At 45.3% G+C, this 23455-nt stretch overlaps 1 protein-coding gene across 2 annotated transcripts in view; it reads left to right on the top strand.

The window, feature by feature from the left end:
- The window catches only part of RGS11 (regulator of G protein signaling 11), a 203456-nt gene that overhangs the window by 75902 nt on the left and 104099 nt on the right, over window positions 1-23455 (top strand). For both annotated transcript variants that reach the window (XM_077449487.1, XM_077449488.1), the window contains exons 5-7: window positions 9865-9916; window positions 15741-15799; window positions 17402-17478. In XM_077449487.1, the coding sequence (XP_077305613.1) occupies window positions 9865-9916; window positions 15741-15799; window positions 17402-17478 (188 nt within the window). The remainder of the gene's footprint in view (window positions 1-9864; window positions 9917-15740; window positions 15800-17401; window positions 17479-23455) is intronic.

The following is a 23455-nucleotide window of genomic DNA, read 5'->3' as shown; positions in this document are numbered from 1 at the left end:
AATTCATAACAAAAATTCGTAATTAACGAAAAGTTAACGAACCTAAAAGTTAAAAACCCAGGAAGTCAGCACAGCACAGGGATGGTGGAAACCCCTCATAATGATAAATTCATCATAATGAAAATTCGTAATTGTTACGAAAAGTTAATGAACCTAAAAGTTAAAAACCCAGGAAGTCAGCACCAGGATGGTGGAAACCCTCTGGGAATTTCTGTGCTTACGAATTTCATACGAAATACAAAATTGCGTTAACGAATTTCAGAATTTCTGATCCAAATTCACAGAAACATGACTGGTGTTTTGTTCACCAATCAAAGGAAGTCAGTACAGCACAGGGATGGTGGGAACCCCTCATAATGGGCACAGCGGGTGTACACTCAGATCCTGGAACTCAGAACAGGTTTGGTGGGAACCCTATGGGAATTTCTATGCTTATGAATTTCATAAAAAATACGAAATTTCGTTAATGAATTTCGGATCCAAATTAACAGAAACATGACTGGTGTTTTGTTCACCAATCAGAGGAAGTCAGCACAGCACAGGAATGGTGGGAACCCATTATAATGATAAGTTCGTCATAACGAACATTCTTAATTGTTACGAAAGGTTAACAAACCTAAAAGTAAAAAACCCAGGAAGTCAGCACAGCACAGGGATGGTGGGAGCCCCTCATAGTGATAAATTCATCATAACGAACTTTCGTTATTTTACGAATCTAACGAAAATTCGTATTTCGTACGAATCCGAATTGAATTTCATACACGAATTACGAAATAATTTTTTTTTTTCGTACGGAATGAGCCGGAACTAAATGAAACAAAATTTTGGACGGCGTCCGTGACTAGACCCTATCCTGTCTAAGGCTAACTGTGAGTTTGAGTTTGGTAAAGACAGTAGACTTTGCAGACTAAGTGTAGTAAATATTAAGAAATGTATTAAAACAATGGCAATCAGCAACTCACATATGGACAAATGTAAAATGTTTGTGATCACAGTCAGAAGGGGAATCGGTGAATAGGTGGAGTAGGAACACTGGCATGTAAGACACCTGTAGTAACTGGGAAGGCAGCAAGAGGGTGCCAATCTGTGCAAAGTGCAGTGGTTAAGAGATGTAAATTCACACAAAGCAATTGGTGTCAGGAGCGTGCAATCCTCCTGCTTCTCATTCCAGCATCCTGCTTTTGGCTGTGGCATTCTCCTTGTCTGTCTACCCGCAATGTCATTAATGTGGTCAGTCTCTGGATGGAGACCAAACCTGATTTAAGCCAGAAAGCCTGCAGTCTCATGCTTGTAATGTTGCATTTCACACATGCTCCAATCTCTCTGTTTGTCTGTCCTGCTCTGCTGTTTTGATCGCTTGATTGAAGTTGTTGCTGTCAAGGGTGGCAACACCAGTTATTAGGTTTAGAGGTCGGGGGCAATTACTTTTTCATATAAAGCCAGGCAGGTTTGGACCGATTTTTTGCCTTAATAAATTAAACCATAATTTAAAAACTGCATTTTGCATTTACTTGGGTTATCTTTGTGTAATAATAAAATTTGTTTGATGAGCTAAATCATTTAAATGTGACAAATATGCAAAAAAAAAAAAATTAGAAAGGGGGCAAATACTTTTTCACACAAATGTATATATATATATATACAGTGCCTTGCGAAAGTATTCGGCCCCCTTGAACTTTTCAACCTTTTGCCACATTTCAGGCTTCAAACATAAAGATATAAAATTGTTATTTTTTGTGAAGAATCACCAACAAGTGGGACACAATTGTGAAGTGGAACGAAATCTATTGGATTTTTGAAACTTTTTTAACTAATAAAAAAATGAAAAGTGGGGCGTGCAAAATTATTCGGCCCCCTTGCGTTAATACTTTGTAGAGCCACCTTTTGCTGCGATTACAGCTGCAAGTCGCTTGGGGTATGTCTCTATCAGTTTTGCACATTGAAAGAGAGATTGAAATTCTTGCCCATTCTTCCTTGCAAAACAGCTCGATCTCAGTGAGGTTGGATGGAGAGCGTTTGTGAACAGCAGTTTCCAGCTCTTTCCACAGATTCTCGATTGGATTCAGGTCTGGACTTTGACTTGGCCATTCTAACACCTGGATACGTTTATTTGTGAACCATTCCTTTGTAGATTTTGCTGTATGTTTGGGATCATTGTCTTGTTGGAAGATAAATCTCCGTCCCAGTTTCAGGTCTTTTGCAGACTCCAACAGGTTTTCATCCAGAATGGTCCTGTATTTGGCTGCATCCATCTTCCCCTCAATTTTAACCATCTTCCCTGTCCCTGCTGAAGAAAAGCAGGCCCAAACCATGATGCTGCAACCACCATGTTTGACAGTGGGGATGGTGTGTTGAGGGTGATGAGCTGTGTTGCTTTTACGCCAAACATATGCATATGCATTGTGGGCAAAAAGTTCGATTTTGGTTTCATCTGACCAGAGCACCTTCTTCCACATGTTTGGTGTGTCTCCCAGGTGGCTTGTGGCAAACTTTAGACGAGACTTTTTATGGATATCTTTGAGAAATGTCTTTCTTCTTGCCACACTTCCATAAAGGCCAGATTTGTGCAGTGTACGACTGATTGTTGTCCTATGGACAGACTCTCCCACCTCAGCTGTAGTTCTCTGCAGTTCATCCAGAGTGATCATGGGCCTCTTGGCTGCATCTCTGATCAGTCTTCTCCTTGTCTGAGCTGAAAGTTTAGAGGGACAGCCAGGTCTTGGTAGATTTGCAGTGGTCTGATACTCCTTCCATTTCAAAATGATCGCTTGCACAGTGCTCCTTGGGATGTTTAAAGCTTGGGAAATCTTTTTGCATCCAAATCCGGCTTTAAACTTCTCCACAACAGTATTACGGACCTGCCTGGTGTGTTCCTTGGTCTTCATGATGCTCTCTGCGCTTTCAACAGAACCCTGAGACTATCACAGAGCAGGTGCATTTATACAGAGACTTGATTACACACAGGTGGATTCTATTTATCACCATCAGTCATTTAGGACAACATTGGATCATTCAGAGATCCTCGCTGAACTTCTGGAGTGAGTTTGTTGCACTGAAAGTAAAGGGGCCGAATAATTTTGCACGCACCACTTTTCAGTTTTTTATTTGCTAAAAAAGTTTAAAATATCCAATAGATTTTGTTCCACTTCACAATTGTGTCCCACTTGTTGGTGATTCTTCACAAAAAAATTAAATTTTATATCTTTATGTTTGAAGCCTGAAATGTGGCAAAAGGTTGAAAAGTTCAAGGGGGCCGAATATTTTCGCAATGCACTGTATAGATAGATAGATAGATAGAGAGTATCTCACAAAAGTGAGTACACCCCTCACATTTTTGTAAATATTTTATTCTATCTTTTCATGTGACAACACTGAAGAAATGACACTTTGCTACAATGTAAAGCAGTGAGTGTACAGCTTGTATAACAGTGTAAATTTGCTGTTCCCTCAAAATAACTCAACACACAGCCATTAATGTCTAAACCGCTGGCAACAAAATCAGTACACGCCTAAGTGAAAATGTCCAAATTGGGCCCAATTAGCCATTTTCCCTCCCCAATGTCATGTGACTCAGTGTTACAAGGTCTCAGGTGTGAATGGGGAGCAGGAGTGTTAAATTTGGTTTTATCGCTCTCACTCTCTCATACTGGTCACTGGAAGTTCAACATGACATGATCTGAAAAAAATTATTTTTGCTCTACATACAGATGGCCTAGGCTATAAGAAGATTGCTGCAGCATGGTGGCCAAGACCATACAGCGGTTTACCAAGACAGGTTCTACTCAGAACAGGCCTCGCCATGGTCAACCAAAGAAGTTGAGTGCATGTGCTCAGCGTCATATCCAGAGGTTGTCTTTGGGAAATAGACATATGAGTGCTGTCAGCATTGCTGCAGAGGTGGAAGGGGTGGAAGGGGTGGGGGGGGGGGGGGTCAGCCTGTTAGTGCTCAGACCATACGCCACACACTGCATCAAATTGGTCTGCATGGCTGTCATCCCAGAAGGAAGCCTCTTCTAAAGATGATGTACAAGAAAGCCTGCAAACAGTTTGCTGAAGACAAGCAGACTGAGGACATGGATTACTGGAACCATGTCCTGTGGTCTGATGAGACCAAGATAAACTTATTTGGTTCAGATGGTGGCAGCAACCAGGTGAGGAGTACAAAGACAAGTGTGTCTTGCCTACAGTCAAGGATGGTGGTGGGAGTGTCATGGTCTGGGGCTGCATGAGTGCTGCCAGCACTGGGGAGCTACAGTTCATTGAGGGAACCACGAATGCCAACATGTACTGTGACATACTGAAGCAGAGCATGATCCCCTCCCTTAGGAGACTGGGCCGCAGGGCAGTATTCCAACATGATAACGACCCCAAACACACCTCCAAGATGACCATTGCCTTGCTAAAGAAGCTGAGGGTAAAGGTGATGGACTGGCCAAGCATGTCTCCAGACCTAAACCCTATTGAGCATCTGTGGGACATCCTCAAATGGAAGGTCCAAGGGCCTCGGCTATGGAATGCTCTACCAATAAACATCCGCCTGGAAGAAAATCACCTGGCTTTTAGGAAAAAACTCAAGACCTTCCTCTTTTAGCAGATGATCAAAGCTCGCCACAGCGCCTAGAGGCGATTCAGTTCGCATTGTGCGCTATATAAGTATTTCATTCATTCATTCATTCAAGGTGGAGGAGCGCAAGGTCCCTAACATCCACCAGATCTGTGATGTCGTCATGGAGGAGTGGAAGAGGACTATAGTGGCAACCTGTGATGCTCTGGTGAACTCCATGCTCAAGAGGGTTAAGGAAGTGCTGGAAAATAATGGTGGCCACACCACAAAATATTGACACTTTGGGCCTAATTTGGACATTTTCACTTCTCACTTTGGTTGCCAGCAGTTTAGACATTAATGGCTGTGTGTTGTGTAATTTTGAGGGGACAGCTAATTTACACTGTTATACAAGCTGTACACTCACTACTTTACATTTTTATAAAGTGTAATTTCTTCAGTGTTGTCACATGAAAAGATATAATAAAGATAAAAGAAAACATGTACAAAAATGTGAGGGGTGTACTCACTTTTGTGAGATACTGTACATTTCTAACATTAGTATATGAATTTTAGAATATGATAATTATAAATCTCATATAATCTTTTGCACATATGCCCCACATAAAAATGTATTTGAGTCTTAGAAAATGTGGTGACTCGACCACAAAGGCAAGAAAATAATACCTAGCACATAGGCAGCAGTATAACAGCTCAAGATGACCTTTTTTTCTTCTTTCTTTAAGAGTTTTTTTTTCCTTTAAATAGTTGTTTCGGCCATATAATGAATATTTGTAGACTACAAATCCCTGGCACAAATGAGAGGCTGGCAGTGCCGAGATAACAAGGGCACTGCCCTTAAGGTACGCGCTGCTAAATTTGGAGCAAATCAGAGGATTATGTCAGGAACAGTTTTAGTTAGGAACATCCAGAGATACTCACAACGGGACATTTATTGTGACAGGAGCTGCTCCCAATATGGCAAGGAGTAGTGCCGTCGCTCTGTAATTACCACAGTCTGTCAGTAACACTATGGGCCTGGCAGACGCAATGCTGCTTCTCCGGGGGGGGCATAAAACAAAACAAAGAGACGGGCTCGTCTGGGAGAAGATTGATTTAACTAGCCTGAAACACAGGATCTGACCAAATCTTGTTTCCTAATAGCAGGGGAGCTAAATATAGTGCAACATCTCTGCCCGTGTCACCGCGAGATGCCCAAAAAAGGTTTCTAAGCACGCCTGTTTTTTTTTTTTTTTTAGTTCAGCATTGGATTACAATATTGATTAGCAATTTTGGATGACAATGGATTTGGACTTTATTTTTTTTGGGGGTATGACCAGATTTGAATTTTAGTGTTTGTTTTGGTGGTTTAGGTCCCCAAAATGGTTCCAGGGGAAGGCCACGCTGGAATAGAAAAGGGCCTTCTTCCAGTGATCGCACTACCTTCCTGAGAAAGGGGTCCTCAGCATCCCCAAAACGCTGCTTTGTTTTATGTTGCTAAATAAATCATTTATATACAACTTCTGCTGATGGTGCGCCATTGACATCTCCACATCAGGTATAGCGCAGAAATGTTTTCCCATATTAGGTCCCAAAAAAGAAGATGACAAGTTTTAACTGCTACAGAAGGACCTTGAAAATCCAATGGACAAGCATGGTCATGGATGACAGGGCCGGACTGGGAATAAAAACCAGCCCTGGAAAAAATTTCATACCAGCCCCACAGCATTATTATACCAGCCCAACAGCATAACGTCATTATTTTCTTGTTCATGAAAGGGAAAACCATACATTTTAAAGCACATTTGATGAAGAGAGTATTAGATATAGATATGAAATCACATAGGGCTTTATATATATATTATATATATATATTCAAATTCCAGACTCCCTCAGAGACTGCAGACATGATACAGGAAATGGTCAGAGACTGCAGACATAATACAAGAGCTCAATGCAGCCTCAGCAGTGCCCATCAAATGCATCCTCACTGTCCCCATCAATGCGGCCTCACTGTGCCCACCATTGCAGCCTCACTGTGTCCATCAAATGCAGCTTTACTGTGCCGTGAATGCAGTCTCACTGTGCCCATCATTGCAGCCCCTCCTGTGCCCCATGTCCCAGTCTGCAGTCCCTGTCTGGGGGAAGGTGTGTTGTTGATGCTCGGTACAGACCTTGCATGCCAGCAGAATATCCATGATGGCCAGCAGCAGGCAGGGTCTGTTTTTGTTTTGGATGGAGACGGTGCTCCTTCCAGAGGATCTGTTTGCTGTGAGATGGAGTGGTCCCTGGCCACCTGCACCTTGAGCGGTCCTCAAAGAGCAGGGGGGAGTGGAGATCACAGGAGTGGGGAGCGGAGAGCACTGGGGGGGAGGGGACTTGAGAGCACTGGGGGTCCAAAAAGAACAGAGGTGGAGAGCACAGTAGGCTGAGAGCACTGGGGGGGCTAAGAGTGTGGGATGGTGAAGAGCACTGGGGGGGGGGGGGAGAAAAACAGGGGTGGAGAGCATGGGGGCTGGAGAGTACTGGGGGGGGGTACAAAGAGCAGGGGGGAGTGGAGAGCAATGGGGGGGGAGCATGAGAGCACCAGTGGGGGCCAGAAAGAACAGAGGTGGAAAGCACGGGGGACTGGAGAGCACTATGGGGGTGGAGAGCACTGGTAGGGTTAGAGAGCACATGGGTGGGGGCAAAATGCAGGGGGAGTGGAGAGTACAGGGGTGGGGAGTGGAGAGTGCTGGGGGGAGCCAAAAAGAACAGGGGTGGAGAGCACGGAGGCGTAGAGAGCACTGGGGGGGGTGCTGGAGAGCACCAGGGGGCCAGAAAGAACAGGGGTGGGGAAAATGGGGGGCTGAAGAGCACTGGGGTGGGGGCTGGAGAGTGATGGGGCGAGCCGTAGAGCACTGGGGGGGGCAAAAGAACAGGGGGTAGAGCACTGGGGGGAGTGGAGAGCATGGGGGGGAACAGGGGTTAGAGCACTGGGGGGAGTGGAGAGCACTGGGGGAGGAAGAACGGGGGGAGAGCACTGGGGGGGAAAGAACAGGGGGAGAGCACTGGGGGGGAAAGAACAGGGGGGAGAGCACTGGGGGGGTGGAGAGCACTGGGGGAGTGGAGAACACTTGGGGGGGGGAGAACGGGGAGAGAGCATTGGGGGGGGGAAAGAACAGGGGGGAGAGCACTGGGGGAGTGGAGAGCACTGGGTGGGAAGAACTGGGGGGGCACTGGGGCGAGTGGAGAGCACTGGGGGGGAACAGGGGGGAGAGCACTTGGGGGGGAAGAACAGGGGGGAGAGCACTGGGGGGGAGAACAGGGGGGGCACTGGGGGGGAGAACAGGGGGGAGAACACTGAGGGGAGAATAGGGGGGAGAGTGCAGAGCGCTGGGGGGAACAGGGGGGTAGGGCACTGGGGGAGTGGAGAGCACTGGGGGGAGAACAGGGGGGAGAGCACTGTGGAGTAGAACAGGGGGAGAGCACTGGGGGGAGTGGAGAGAACTTGGGGGGAGAACGGGGGGAGAGAGCACTGGGGGGAGAACAGGGGGGGAGAGCACTGGGGGGGGACAGGGGGGAAAGCACTGGGGGGAGAACAGGGGGAGAGCACTGGGGGGGAAAGAACAGGGGGGAGAGCACTGGGGGAGTGGAGAGCACTGGGTGGGAAGAACTGGGGGGGGGGAGAGCACTGGGGTGAGTGGAGAGCACTGGGGGGGGGGAACAGGGGGGAGAGCACTTGGGGGGGAAGAACAGGGGGGAGAGCACTGGGGGGAGAACAGGGGGGAGAGCACTGGGGGGGAGAACAGGGGGGAGAGTGCAGAACGCTGGGGGAAACAGGGGGGGTAGGGCACTGGGGCAGTGGAGAGCACTGGGGGGAGAACAGGGGGGAGAGCACTGGGGGGAGTGGAGAGCACTTGGGGGGAGAACAGGGGGGAGAGAGCACTGGGGGGAGAACAGGGGGAAGAGCACTGGGGGGACGACAGGGGGGAAAGCACTGGGGGGGAACAGGGGGGAAAGCACTGGGGGGAGAACAGGGGGGGAGCACTGGGGGGAAAGAACAGGGGGAGAGCATTTGGGGGGGAAGAACAGGGAGGAGAGCACTGGGGGAGTGCAGAGCGCTGGGGGGGGGGCGGGGGGGAGGGCACTGGGGGAGTGGAGAGCACTGGGGGGTAGAACAGGGGGGAGAGCACTGGGGGGAGTGGAGAGCACTTGGGGGGAGAACAGGGGGGGAGAGCAATGGCGGGGGAACTTGGGGGAGAGCACTGGGGGGGGGGGGAGAACAGGGGGAGCACTGGGGGGAGTCGAGAGAACATTAATTTTCAAATTCTAATTTGGATCATTCCTTTTGTTCTAATTAAATCCAAATTCATTGAAATTCGTTACTATTTGTGATTCAGAAATTTGGATACATCCGAATCTCTAAGTAACAAAAATTTTGCCCGGATTTCAATTTGTAACAAAACGAAATGGCACATTTGTACCAATAAAGACATCTGGAGAGGAGCTATGCAAGATTGTGGAAGAAAGCAGAAGAAGAACATGGTGGATGGATGACATCCAAAAAATGGCATTCGTATCTTAAAGCAGAACATGAACCTGGCACAAGGAAAAATTAAAAGTGATGGTGAAAGCAACGTTCCAAGGCTTAAAGTTCACCAAAGACGACAAGCGGTCATGATGGTAGTGGTAATAAACCACATACTTATGGTCATATAGTACAGTGGTCATCAACCCTGTCCTCAGGGCCCACTAACAGGCCAGGTTTTATGTATTACCTTGGGGAGATGCAGACTAGAATACTGCAATCACTGAGCAGCAAATGATATCACCTGTGATGTATTTCAGTTATCTTGCAAACCTGGCCTGTTAGTGGGCCCTGAGGACAGAGTTAATGACCACTGATATAGTAGATGTGATGGTCAGGTGTCCACAAACTTTTGCGTGTATATAGGAATCTGCTATTTGAGGCTCCATAAAGGGAAGTCTATGGACATGGAGGAAAACCACAGCCACCCTCTTCTCAGCTTCTCAGTTTACTTGAACTGTGGCTGATTGGCTTCCCATCTGATAGTGCCTGCACAGTTCTGGGTCCAACGCCACTTCGCAGAGCCAGCAGTAAGACACTAGATTTTTTTTTTTTTAACTGGCTATCGGACCACCACAGTAAGAGCATTCTCCCAACTGACTAACCATGAAAGCGTAATTTTTCCCACCGACCACCAATAAAATGGTTTTAGGAGAGGTTTTCTGAGATCTGGAAATAATTTTAAAGGTTCCTCTAGGGTAAAAAGGTTGAGAAAAACTGGACTAATGCATTTGTAATTTTTGTTTTCTAGACACCATACTTCTGGACAACCAACAAATGGCCTGCCACAGAACTGGACTACGGTAGTTATTAATATTATTATTAATATTTTTGCTGTTTTTGAATACTATAAAGAATAAGGACAGTAAACTTTTAACATTAGGACACTTGTCCTGGAGTCCAGTGATGTCGGCACAGCTGGTTGGGTGCTGCCGTTGCCATTGCGGGTAAGGGAACCTGGCAGTGTAGCCTTTTCGGCATCACTTTTCGGCTCTCACTGGCCCGACAGAAGGGGAGGGAGGAGGAGGGGGGCCGAGCTGCTGATATAATTCGCTGTGGCCCGGTCTCCCAGAAGTGAAGACGGGGTACCTGCAAAAAAACGGTACACGCCCCCCCCCCCTAAAAGGTGCTAAATGTGGCACTGGAGGGGAAGGGGGTCAGATAAGCAGAAGTTCCACTTTTGGGTGGAACTCTGCTTTAACCACTTAAGCCGATTAACGGCTTCAGGGTGGTTGTTTAACTCTGAGAGGCCGTTAATTAACAGCCTCCCAGAATTCTGCTCTCGCGCGCCCCCTGGGACGCGCACACGAGAGCATCCGTGACCGCCGGGTCCAGTGGACCCGGCGCATCACGGATCACGGTAAACAGCCGCTCATCGCGGGTGTTTACCACGTGATCGCTCCGTCAAATGACGGAGTGATCACTTGTAAACAAACCGGCGTCATAACATGACGCCGGTTCCTCCCTCCCCTACTGTGTACCGATCGGTACAGCGGAGGGGAAAGAGATCGGTGTCAGCAGCGCTGTGGGCTGCATCTGCAGTGCCCACATCGCTGCTCACCGAATTTAACCCCTCCATACCCTGGCAATACTCTGCAATACCAGCTAATACTCTGCAATGCCAGCTAATACTCTGCAATACCAGCCAATACTCTGAAATACCCCCCAATACTCTGCAATACCCCCCAATACTCTGCAATACCCGCCAATACTCTCCAATACCTGCCAATACTCTCCAATACCTGCCAATACTCTCCAATACCCACCAATACTCTGCAATACTAGCCAATACTCTGCAATACCCGCCAATACTCTGCAATACCGGCCAATACTCTGCAATACCCACCAATACTCTGCAATACCCCGCCAATACTCTGCAATACCCTGCCATAAATGGCCATACCCAGCCATACTTGGAGATACCCTGCAATACCCAGCCATACACGGAGATACCCAGCCATACTCGGAGATACCCAGCCATACTCGGTGATACCCTGCAATACCCAGCCATAGATGCCCCCCCCCCCCCCCTCGCCGCCCTCTGGTGCTTCTACCAACTCGCCAATACGATCAAAGCCAGAATCTTTTTATTTATTTTTTTATTTTTATTTCAGGCTTCCCCGCCTAGAGGTGAGATGTGGGGTCTTATTGACCCCCAGATCTCACTGTAAAGAGGACCTGTCATCCCATATTCCTATTACAAGGGATGTTTACATTCCTTGTAATAGGAATAAAAATGATCAAAAATTTAATTGTCCTGGGTGCTCCAGAACGCCTGATGGCGCTCCCTGCATGTTGGGCATCTGTATGTGGCCACGCTGTATAAAAATCTCATACATGTGGTATCGCCATACTCGGGAGTAATAGCAGAATGTGTTTTGGGGTGTAATTTGTGGTATGCATATGCTGTGTGTGAGAAATAAACTGATAATATGACAATTTTGTGAAAAAAAAAAAAGGAAAAAAAATCTTGATTTTGCAAAGAATTGTGGGAAAAGATGACAACTTCAAAAAACTCATCATGCCTCTTACTAAATACATTGGAATGTCTTTTTTTCCAAAAAGGGGTCATTTGGGGGGTATTTGTACTTTTCTGGCATGTTAGGGTCTCAAGAATTGAAATAGGCCGTCAGTACTTCAGGTGTGATCAATTTTCAGATATTGGCACCATAGCTTGTGGACTCTATAACTTTCACAAAGACCAAATAATATCCACCAATTTGTACTTATTTTTACCAAAGATATGTAGTGGTATAAATTTTGGCCAAAATTTATGAAGAAAAATTACTAATCTGCTAAATTGTATAACAGAAAGGAAGAAAAATTCATTTTTTTACAGAATTTTCGGTCTTTTTTCTTTTATAGCACAAAAAATAAAAAACCGAGAGGTGATTAAATACCACCAAAAGAAAGCTCTATTTGTGTGAAAAAAAGGGCAAAAATTTCATATGGTTACAGTGTTGCATGACTGAGTAATTGTCATTCAAAATGTGAGAGCACCAAAAGCTGAAAGTTGGTCTGGTTATTAAGGGTGTTTAAGTGCCCAGTGGTCAAGTGGTTAAAGAGTAATTCCAGGTATGGATTTATACATGGTTCTAGCTTGGTCCAATGTAACTATATACTGTATTTATTAACATACTTGTCCGATGCTCCAGGAAGCTAGAAATCACTGAAGTAGACTTCAATGATCTCCACTTTCTCCTGGGCCCAATGCCGAGTAGCTGCCCTGCTACATTTTGAACACAGGGGGTCGGCTGCTTGGCACGGGCACCGTTCAGAGAAAGCTTCACATTTTATGCTTGAAGGCAAAGCGTTCTCTGATTGGAAAAGGTTCAGAGGTAGGGCAGTGACATCACATGGGATTGTACTTAAAGTTTAACTCCAGAAAGCTTAAAAATTCTCTTGTCTGCACTGAAAGTGTTAAGTGCTCATTCTAGGAGAGAGTTTATAATCTTCAGGTACCCTGACAGATGGCGCTGCCCTACGATCTGGTGCTGGACTGTCCACCTGCATGCACCGGTCTGCCTGGAGTTCAGCTTAATCTAAGCTTGTGCAATTCGTTTCGTAACGAATCGAAATTCGGCCGAATTTTGCATCTTTCGGACATTCGGATGCATCCGAATGTCCGAATAAAAAAATAACAAATTACAACGAATACGAAAGAAATATAACAAATGAATTCGAATGAATTCTAATGAATTTGACATGATTCAAAATTATTTCAACATGATTCGACATTATTTCAACTGCATTCGAAAATATTTTGTGACCCGAATTTAGGGCCATGTATCTCGGGGTCACTTGGTGCTAGATACTTCCAATTGGATATGTTATAGTGCTAGTATTATTGTGTTTTCATACCAAATTTGGGGTTTCTAGCTATAAGTGACCCCGAGATATGTGGCCCCAAAATCGGGTCGCAAAATGTTATTAGTTATTAGAGCAGAGAATGACATTTTGCGACCCGAATTTGGGGCCACATATCTCGGGGTCACTTATAGCTAGAAACCCCAAATTTGGTATGCAAACACAATGGTACTAGCACTACAACATATCCAAACTTGAAGTGTCTAGCACCAAGTGACCCCGAGATACATGGCCCTAAATTCGGGTCACAAAATATTTTCGAATGTGGTTGAAATTATGTCGAATCATGTTAAAATCATTTCGAATCTGGTAGAAATATTTTCGAATTTTGTTGAAATATTTTCGAATGTGGCCGATTTTTCGAATTCGGTAGAAAACTAAACGAAATCCGAAAACGAATTTAAGGAAGTTAACGAATATAACTAAACTAAATTAATGAATTAACGAATTAAAACGAAACGAAACTAAACAAATTTTTTCCTTTTGCACATGTCTAGCTTAATCTATGAATCCACTCCAGTCACTGGCCATTGACATACAGTATAATATATGTATATGTATATATATATATATATATATATATATATATATATATATATATATTTTTTTTATGTTTTCTGTGTAGTGTATATACACTACTGTGCAAAAGTTTTAAGCAGGTGTGAAAAAATGCTGTAAATGAAGAATGCTTTCGGAAATAGAAGTGTTAATAGTTCTTATCAATTAACAAAAAAGAAAGTACATGAACAGAAGAGAAATCCAAATCAAGTCAACATTTGGTGTGACCACCCTTTGACTTCAAAATAGCATAAATTCTTCTAGGTACACTTACACACAGTTTTTGAAGGAACTTGGCAGGTAGATTGTTCCAAACATCTTGGAGAACTAACCGCAGATCTTCTGTGGTTGTTGGCTGCCTCAAATCCTTCTGTCTCTTCATGTAATCCTAGACAGACTGTATGATGTTGAGATCAAGGTTCTGTAGGGGCCAAACCGTCTGGGACTCCTTGTTCTTCCTTACTGAAGATGGTTCTTAATGACATTGGCTGTATGTTTGGGGTCATTGTCCTGCTAAGAATACATTTGGGGCTAATCACACATCTCCCTGATGGTATTGCATGATGGATACCTGTCTGCCTGTATTTCTCAGCATTGAGGACACCAATGATCCTGACCAAATCTCCAACTCTATTTGCAGAAATGCAGCCCCAAACTTGATAGGAACCTCCACCATGCTTCACTGTTGCCTGCAGACACTCAACATTGTACCGCTCTCTGCCTCCTACTACAGCCAAATATTTCACATTTTGACTAATCAGTCCAGAGCACCTGCTGCCATTTTTCTGCACCACAGTTCCTATGTTTTTGTGCATAGCTAAACCACTTAGCCTTGTTTCCATTTCGGAGGTACGGCTTTTTGGATGCAATTTTTCCATGAAGACCACTTCTGGTCAGACTTCTCTGGACAATAGAGGGGTGTACCTGGGTTTCACTGGTTTCCACCAGTTCTGTGCTAAAGGCACTGTAGGACATCTTCCAATGTTGAAGGGATGTAAGCATGATGTGTTTTTCATCTGCTGCATTAAGTTTTCTTGGCCGACCACCGCATCCTCAATGTTGCCCGTTTCGTTGTGCTTCTTCAAAAGAGCTTGAACAGCTCATCTCGAAACCCCAGTCTGCTTTGAAATCTTTGCCTGGGAGAGACCTTGCTGATGCAGTATACCTACCTTGTGTCTTGTTGGTGTGCTCAGTTTTACCATGCTGTATGACCTGTGACCTGAAGCTGTCTTCCACAGCCTCACCTTAGTAACAGAGGTTACGTTGCAACCTACCTGAAAATAATGATCATTCCCACCTGCTTGGTATAGTTGGTTAATCATTCACCTGATTCTAATCCTACAAAATCCCTGACGTTGTGCAATTGTAAAGCTGGATACACACCATACAATTTTCTTTAGATTTTTTTCCTTTAGATTTACCAAAACCATATAATATGAGGTCCAACCTAAGCACTTTCAATTTGTATGCAGTCGGGCAGGCCCTTGCACTACAAAGCTGAAGGTAAATCTAAAGGAAATCTAACAACAAAAGTTGTATCATGTGTATCCAGCTTAAAGTGGTGTTGCCACCAAAAAATAAAAAGTTGCTTAAAATTCTTAAAAAAACTAAAAAAATAATAATTGGCAAAAAAAAATATGTTTTACTCACCTCTAAATACCTGTTGCTAGGGGGTCTCTCGTAGTCTTCCTTCTTCCTTGCCCGGGCTGATGACATCACTTCTCCTCCCGCCGCACATTCACCTGGGACCTGTCACGTGTCCCAGGTGACTGTACGGCGTATCACGGCGCCCTGCGCCACTCATGCATGCCACAGATGGGTGCCCACAGTACGCATGCCGGCTTTGCGAGCGGAGTGGGGAACGAGGGGGGCTTCGTTCCCCCGCATCGCTGGACCATGGGACAGGTAAGTGTCCAATTATTAAAAGTCAGCAGCTGCAGTAGTTGTATTTATTTTTTAGGGGGTACCCCACTTTAAGCATTGATGCTGGTTTGCAGCAAAATGGGTAGTCGCACCAAATGTTGATTTGATTTTCTTCTGTTTGCACTTTGTAAATTGATAAATATAAACAATTAAAATATATATTTTTAAGTGCATGCTTTTGCTTTTCTTTACAGCACACCTACTTAAACCCTAGTAGCATAGACCTGTTTAGGCATGTCTGTAATAATATATTTTCCCTATTGTGGTTTTATTCTTTAGCAATTTATCTGGCAAAGAAAAACATCAGAAAACAAGGAGATTTGGTGGAGCATGAGAAGGTGAGCTATTCATTTTTGCACACAATTTCTTGTATAGAATTAATGTTTGAAAACCACTTCCAAAAATCTTCCTCTTAAAGCTGAACTCACACACTTCCATTCCGTCCATTGTAACTTGGCAAATAAATGGTAATTCTGTTCAGCCAGCTGTACAATCTAGGTAGCCCTGCCAAATAGCATGGCAAGTCGGAGACTTGACCTCTCTCTTTTGCATTAAAGAGGGAGTCCACTGGAAAAAAAAATATTAAAAGCCAGCAGATATAAATACTACAACTGCTGACTTTTAATAAATGGACACTCACCTGTCCCGGGTTCCAGCGATGTCGGCAGCCGAGACCGATCGATCGCTCGGCTCTCGGCTGCTACCGCCGTCATTCTCGGTGAGGGAATCAGGAAGTGAAGCAATGAGGCTTCACTTCCCAGTTCCCTACTGCGTATGCCGAGTCGCGCAGCGCAATGGGAATGGTCCGCTCTGTCTCTGGGACCCGTGTGTGTCCCAGCAGACAGTGCACCAGTACAGGAAGAAGCATAGACTCCCGTGGGAGCCTATGCCCGGAAGTGGGTGCAAGTACCTGTCTTAGACAGGTATCTGCACCCCCCTCCCCCCTGAAAGTTGCCAACTGTGACACCGGTGGGGGGGAGGGTTCGGTTGAGCGGAAGTTCCACTTTAGGGTGGAACCCCGCTTTAAAAAAGATTTAAAGTACATTTATTTTGAAAAATTGCATTTGAAATTCCACTGCAAATACTATGTGACATTGCAACGGCCACCACTGTATTCTCTAAGGCCTCTGCAAAAAAACAAAACAAAAAAAACATAATGTTTGGGGGTTCTAAGTAACTTTCTAGAAGAAAAAATTATATTTTTACATGTAAATAAAAAGTGTCTTGCCTGGTCTTCAAGTGGTAAATACGAGGGGTCTTCAAAAAGGGAGGGTGGGAGGAGAAGTAATTGGTCGTGTCTGAGACTGTCATGTGACTAGTCTGTCTGGCAAGCCGGCTGACATTGCCATTTAGTAAAAGTGATGTATTTTGTTTTTGAAATTCTTAAAAGAAAAAAAAAAAAAAAAAAAAAGTGCAGAAATGTTTTGAAGAACCCTACAACGATCATCAATGTACAATGATTAACATGGAAAAAAAATTTGGAAATTACATCAAACAATGATTTTAAGGTAAACACTGCTCTCTCGCCACAAAAGCACATCATCACCTTCCTTTTGCTCCTTCGACGCTCTGTTGAGCTGCCAGACGCAAAGAGAATTTCCTGGTACTTCTGGGTATGGAGACCCACACCCCTTCTTCACATGTGACAGTGCTGGTGCTAACTGGTTGGTCTCTCGGGTACCCAGTGCTGTCACACAGTTTGAAGCTTTTACTGGACTTCCTGTCTTAAGTCCCAGTGGTCAAACAGAGCAGCCTGGAAGTGAAGGGGAGGTGAGCATGTGCAAAGGGGAATATTGGGTGAACATGTTACTTTAATTAACTAAATTATTATGTGAATATCTGTGTGTGAGGTGACTACCTTTTAAGCTGTATTGTTTCCATTTTGCCATGTTTGTTTAGTAGATTGCTCCAAAAGACACCTATCCTTTATGTTTCAACAGGATAACTATAATCAGCTGCACAAACGAATCAACCACACGTGGGACTTTGTGGTGATGCAAGCGCGAGAGCAACTCCGGTGAGTGATCCCCGTGCGACACTGACATTCTGGAGTTCACTCTTACCATTTGTTTTCATAATTCTTGCCCTGCAACATATAATAAATTCAGTTATGTTGAATGCCGAGAAAGGATTGCCACTTAAAGCATCAGTCCACCAAAAGCAATGCCACAGCTGTAGGTGGAATCTAGTGGGATGTGTCACGCCTCGCATTCTTACACCTCTTGGGAACTCTAGTGGTGAGATCTCTTTACTAGAAGTCCTAGTTCAGGGATATGCAATTAGCGGACCTCCAGCTGTTGCAAAACTACAAATCCCATCATGCCTCTGAGTGTCATGCTTGTGGCTGTCAGAGTCTTGCTATGCCTCATGGGACTTGTAGTTCTGCAACAGCTGGAGGTCCGCTAATTGCATATCCCTGTCCTAGTTGCTTAAATTTGGATCATCTCCACCACCTTGGAGATATGGATGTTCCCGCATATATTATAGTTGTGAGAGTTCCACCCATCTTAGGAATTTCCACTCACCTTATAGTTTGGGCATTCCCCTCCACCTAGGAGTTGTGGGTATTCTAAATCACCTTGGATTTGTGTGCTTTCCCACCCATCTTACGGTTATGGGTGTCCCCTCCCAACTTAGATTCAAGGGCAGACCTCTACATCTTTTTTTTTTTTTAATCCAAAGAAAAAAGTTTTATTTAGGTAAATACATATAGCTCAAGACATTACAACCAACCAACCGCGTAAACTGCATGATAAACATTCCAATACATCTTAAAGGTGTGGGAATTTACACTAGATTTTGGTGCTTCTCTGCTAAGGAATTGTGATGTAAAGGCAAATCCACTTTGCACTGCAAGTGCACTTGGAAGTGCAATCGCTCTAAATCTAAGGGATAGCTCTGAAATGAGTGGAAGCTCTGCTGATTTTATCATCCAATCATGTGCAAGCTAAAATGCTGTTTTTTATTTTGCTTGCATGTCCCCCTCGGATCTACAGCGACTTCACTTCCAAATGCACACTCAGTGCACTTTCAAGTGCACTTGCAGTGCAAAGGGGATTTTCCTTTAGTAAATAACCCTCAATGTGTAAACAGGACTGTAAGCTAACCATTTTATTTAGTGATCAAGGCTTTATAAAAGCGTGCCCAATGCCACATTTTAAAGCAAGGTTAAACGAGCCCTTAGAGATTTTGGTGTTTTTGCCTGTTCTTACATTTGGCTTGCTCTTATGCCCATTCTACTGTGACAGCCATGGAATTCCTGCCCTGCAGTTGAACTTAAAATGAGGCAGGGATGCCAGTGTTGCCATTGACCTACTATGGCCACGTGGCCATCATTGGTCAATGACAATGTCCAAATATGGCCATGTGACCATATTAGGCCAATGATGTCACCAGCAACCCTATTCTTTTGTTAAAGCGGTTGTGTTTTTTTATTTTTTTACTCACCGCATACTAGCTCATTATGAAATACTTACCTTAAAACGAGGCCCCGACATCTGGCCTGATCCATGCTGAGGGAGCTGACATGTTCCCTCTGCGTTTCTTCCAGGTATCGCGGCTCCGGCGTTGTGAGTGGCTGGAGCCACGATATCGTCACTCCCGCGCATGCGCGCGGGAGATTTCTTCCCAGCAGGGTCCGGCGTCTGCCGGACTTTCAGCCGAGAATCCCCTGTGTGCATGCGCCGCTGCAGTCAGCGGAGCATTGTGAGGGGAATATCTCCTAAACCGTACAGGTTTAGGAGATATTATTTTTTACTTACAGGTAAGCCTTATTATAGGCTTTCCTGTAGGTAAAAGTCCCAAAAATGACTATACAACCACTTTAAGTGCAGCTGTTGGGTAGGAAATTCCATGGCCACAGCTAATTGGGCTGCTGGCCTTCTATTATGTGATAGTTTCTCTCCTTTATGAGCCACTTAAAGAGGTTGTACACCTTCCTGTGTGAATTGCACCTATAGGTAACCCTAGAATAAGCCTTACCTATAGGTACTGTAAATATCTCCTAAATGTGCGCTGTTCAGGAGATATGTACTGTATACTGCGCTGATGATGTCATCGGCACATGCGCTCTTGTCATGGTTATGCAATAGACTTTGTCTGCTTACCTGTTTCCATGTGTTCATCTCTAGAGACCAGCCGACCCTCACCTGACTGCTTTTGTAATCCATCCTCTGGCATGACTCCACCCTAGCTCCTATCAGAGAACTCTATATTAACCTGTGCACTGTAGGCCAACCCTGCTGATCAACCATTGTGTATTTCTTTGTGTGTTTAGCTTCCTGTTACCTGCTGTGTGCTCGTCTGTTGTACTGTTACCGACTTTGGCGTGTCCTTGACTATCCCTGTTTGCCTGTGATCCTGACCTATTGGCGTGTCCCTGACTATTCCTGTCTGCTTGTGGCCCCGACCTTGGCTTTATCCCTCACTATCCCTATCCTCCTGTTGCCTACTGTGGGTGCGAGCTGGGGGACCCTGGGGGTCACGACCTGGAGCCAGTTGCAGCCAAGTCCATCCTCACCACTCAAGGCTTTGGTGAACACCTGCTGGCTCTTAGACTCCGTGCCCCAGGGAATCTTACGCTCTAACCTCGGTGGGATCTGTCTCCGACCGCAGCAGTCAGCTTTAGGGTCCACAACCTTGCGGTGCACTCCTAATCCCTACGGTGTGCATCTGTCACCTCGCCTCGCCTCTGACAGATCTGAAGGAACGGCAGCCCATGCTGTTTCTGCAGAAGTGTGTGCCGTAACCTGCGGCTCCCATGTGCGGAAGTGACATCACTTGGCTCCGGCCAGTCACACAGCTGGAGTCCATGGCCCCGAAAGAAATCAAAATTTCTGAATCTTGTCTAAAAACATCTGACGTAAAAACTGCCCATGTTACCAACAGCAACCAATAATCATCTCAGTTTTGATTTTCCCAGAGTAGCTTACAGAAGGAAAGGCAGAGACTAATGTTCATAAATCTCTATAAATTCCTCTAGTAACTCCCGGGCCACAGGCCTAAAATTATGCTTCAATTGACAATTTGAGGTTCACTGAGTGTAAATGAGATCTGAGGTCTTAAAATGAGTACAGACAGGGCCACAGCTCTTCCTTGGCACATTAATTCGGCCTGTCAGGCCCAATCTGCCTCAAATCATTGACAGTAAACTATTGTTATTTATTTCATATTGACTCACACCGAGTGGTATGAGAGGAGGGGGGCCAAATCTGATATCTCCACGTTATGAGCAGAAGACGTCCAGTCATCATTAGCTCACAGTTTGTCATGTCAGGACTAATCCCCCTCATACGTCTTTTCATAAAGCCCAGATTAGTTTTCAGCTGGAAAATGAAAAATTAATCTTATTCTGTTATATCAAAGCACACCGAGGGACATAAAATCACGGCCTTCTGGCTCAAGAGTAAGACGTACAGCACTATGTGTGTCGATTTTGCATTTCTGCCCCTCCAAGAAGTAGCTGCTGAGTGCCCAGGTGTCAGTCCTCCTCGGGATAAGAATTATTTTTGGTGCTTTAGTCCACAAAGAACTGTTCACTTTTCTCATGGAAAAAAGGAAATGACCAAAGAGCAATTGCAACATTTGCTAGCACGCAGGAAATATTTATTGCACACCCACTCTGTGTTCAATTCCCTGCTTACCATCAGGGATGAGCTCAGGCGTGTTTAGATATTAGTCTAAATCTATTTTTCTATCTAAAAATTGTCCCACCAGGAAGCCAATTATAAGCAGCCAAGGCATTCCCCCCAACAGCCGTTACATAGTCAGGTTGAAAAAAGACACAAGTCCATCCATTTCAAACCAAAAAATATAATTAAAATACAATCCCAGATACACGATCCTTCTTCCACAATTGATCCAGAGTAAGACAAAAAACCCCAGCAATGCATGATCCAATTTGCTACAGCAGGGAAAAAATTCCTTCCTGATCAGATTTTCCCCCGGATCAACTTTACCTATAAATGTCAGTACCCAGTTGTATTATGTACATTTAGGAAAGGATCCAGGCCTTTTTTAAAGCAATCTACTGAGCTGGCCAGAATCACCTCTGGAGGGAGTCTATTCCACATTTTCACAGCTCTTACTGTGAAGAAACCTTTCAGTATTTGGAGATTAAATCTTTTTTCCTCTAGACCTAAAGAGTGCCCCCTTGTCTTCTGTGATGACCTTAAAGTAAATAACTCAACACCAAGTTCACTATATGGATCACTTTTGTATTTATACATGTTGAGCATATCCCCCTCAACCACCTCTTCCTCAAGAGAGAATAAATTCAGTTCCTCTAATCTTTCCTCATGGGTTTGGGAGGCAACACTGGGGCGTGACCGGATGTCAGGGTGAGAGGTCGCGGCGGGCTCAGACCTACCGCTCGCTCCAGAGACTAATGCTGCCAAGGTAGTGTGGAGGAGGAGGAGGGAAGGAGAAGCCGAGCGTTGAGGTGCCGAAACGAGGGGACGCTGTGAAGCTGTGACACCACGAAAGCGAGAGTAACGGCACACTCGGTTGACCGAACGGCGCAACAGTGGAGATATGTGGAGGTTGCCACAGGAAGCTCTCCCATAGAGGAACACCGATCCCCACGTAAGAAACCCTGTGAGAGAGGGAATCAAAGCGAAGGGAGGGATTGAGCGATACCCCCCCCCCGGTGGAAGAGACGTAAGACCCGAAGGTATGACTAGGAAAAGGGGGTGGAGGAGGCGACCACACATAATGGATCACAAACACTACATAGTTCCAAAGATAAGGCTGGCCACTCGACCGGGCTGACAGGCGTTGCTGCTGCTGCCGCCGCTTCTAAACTGGAGCGATATGCCCATACGCCTAATCAGACCCCAAACCAAACACCTAAAAAGAACGTGCAAGTCGGAGAGGGGCGGCCGCAGAGTACTGCAGCCGTGCAAACGGTCGGAAGGAAAAGCCAGGGCTTGACGACCGAAATAGAGCCGACAAGTTTAAATAAAGCAATATGTATGGCAGTCCGGTCGGACACTACGGGTGTAATGGGTGGAATATCGGAAGCACAAACGTCCGTGAGCAATCTCTCCTTGGAGAGGGGGACTGGACGGGACACTGAGATACCGTATATACTCGAGTATAAGCCGAGATTTTCAGCCTCTTTTTTGAGGCTGAAAGTGCCCCCCTCGGCTTATACTCGAGTCATCGCTGTCTGCCCGCTCGAACAGCGTGTCGAGCAGACAGACAGCGGCCATTCTATTCAAAAGCCGCGCCTCCGGCTCCGCCTTCGCCTGTGATAGGCGGAACACTGAATTTCCCAGCAGCCTGTGTTCCGCCTATCACGGACATCGTATCATCCTCGTACTACGGACGAGGATGATACGACGTCTGTGATAGGCGGAACACAGGCTGCTGGGAAATTCAGTGTTCCGCCTATCACAGGCGAAGGCGGCGGCGCAGCTTTTGAATTTTACAATGGCCGCCGACGAAGAGGGCACAGGACGGGACGGGACGGGGGCAAGGCAAGGCAAGGCACGACACGGCACGGGACGGAGGCAAGGAGGCAAGGTAAATCCCCCCTTCCTTGTGTGCTGTGTGTTTTTCAGTCCTTTGCTCACAAAGAAATGATCTTTTCAGAACAAGCCAGAGAGTTTCAGAGGAACATTAATAATTCATATGCCTACAGAATACGGCTGCTTGCTCTTATCAGCAGATAATTCTGGCCAGAACAATCCCTGATTACATGTGTTTATTGTGCCCTCGAATGCCTTCCATAACCCTGTGTACATAAAGATTCATTATTCTTCACCGGCACTATGGCTCACCCTATAGGGCATCATAACACCATAAAGAAAGTAGGATCATCCCAAATAGGGATCTGTAGTCCCTTTAAAGCCCAACTCCATGAAACAAATTGCTGGTTATTAGGAGGCTCGGGACAAAGGTAGGCTGGACACACACACACACACACACACACACACACACACACACACATACACACACACACACATACACACACACACACACATACACACACA

This window comes from Lithobates pipiens, unplaced genomic scaffold, assembly GCF_037356315.1.
Source record: "Lithobates pipiens isolate NorthernLeopardFrog02 unplaced genomic scaffold, aLitPip1_a1.2 Scaffold_22, whole genome shotgun sequence".
Classification (NCBI taxonomy): domain Eukaryota; kingdom Metazoa; phylum Chordata; class Amphibia; order Anura; family Ranidae; genus Lithobates; species Lithobates pipiens.
This window is presented reverse-complemented; position numbering and strand designations above follow the sequence as displayed.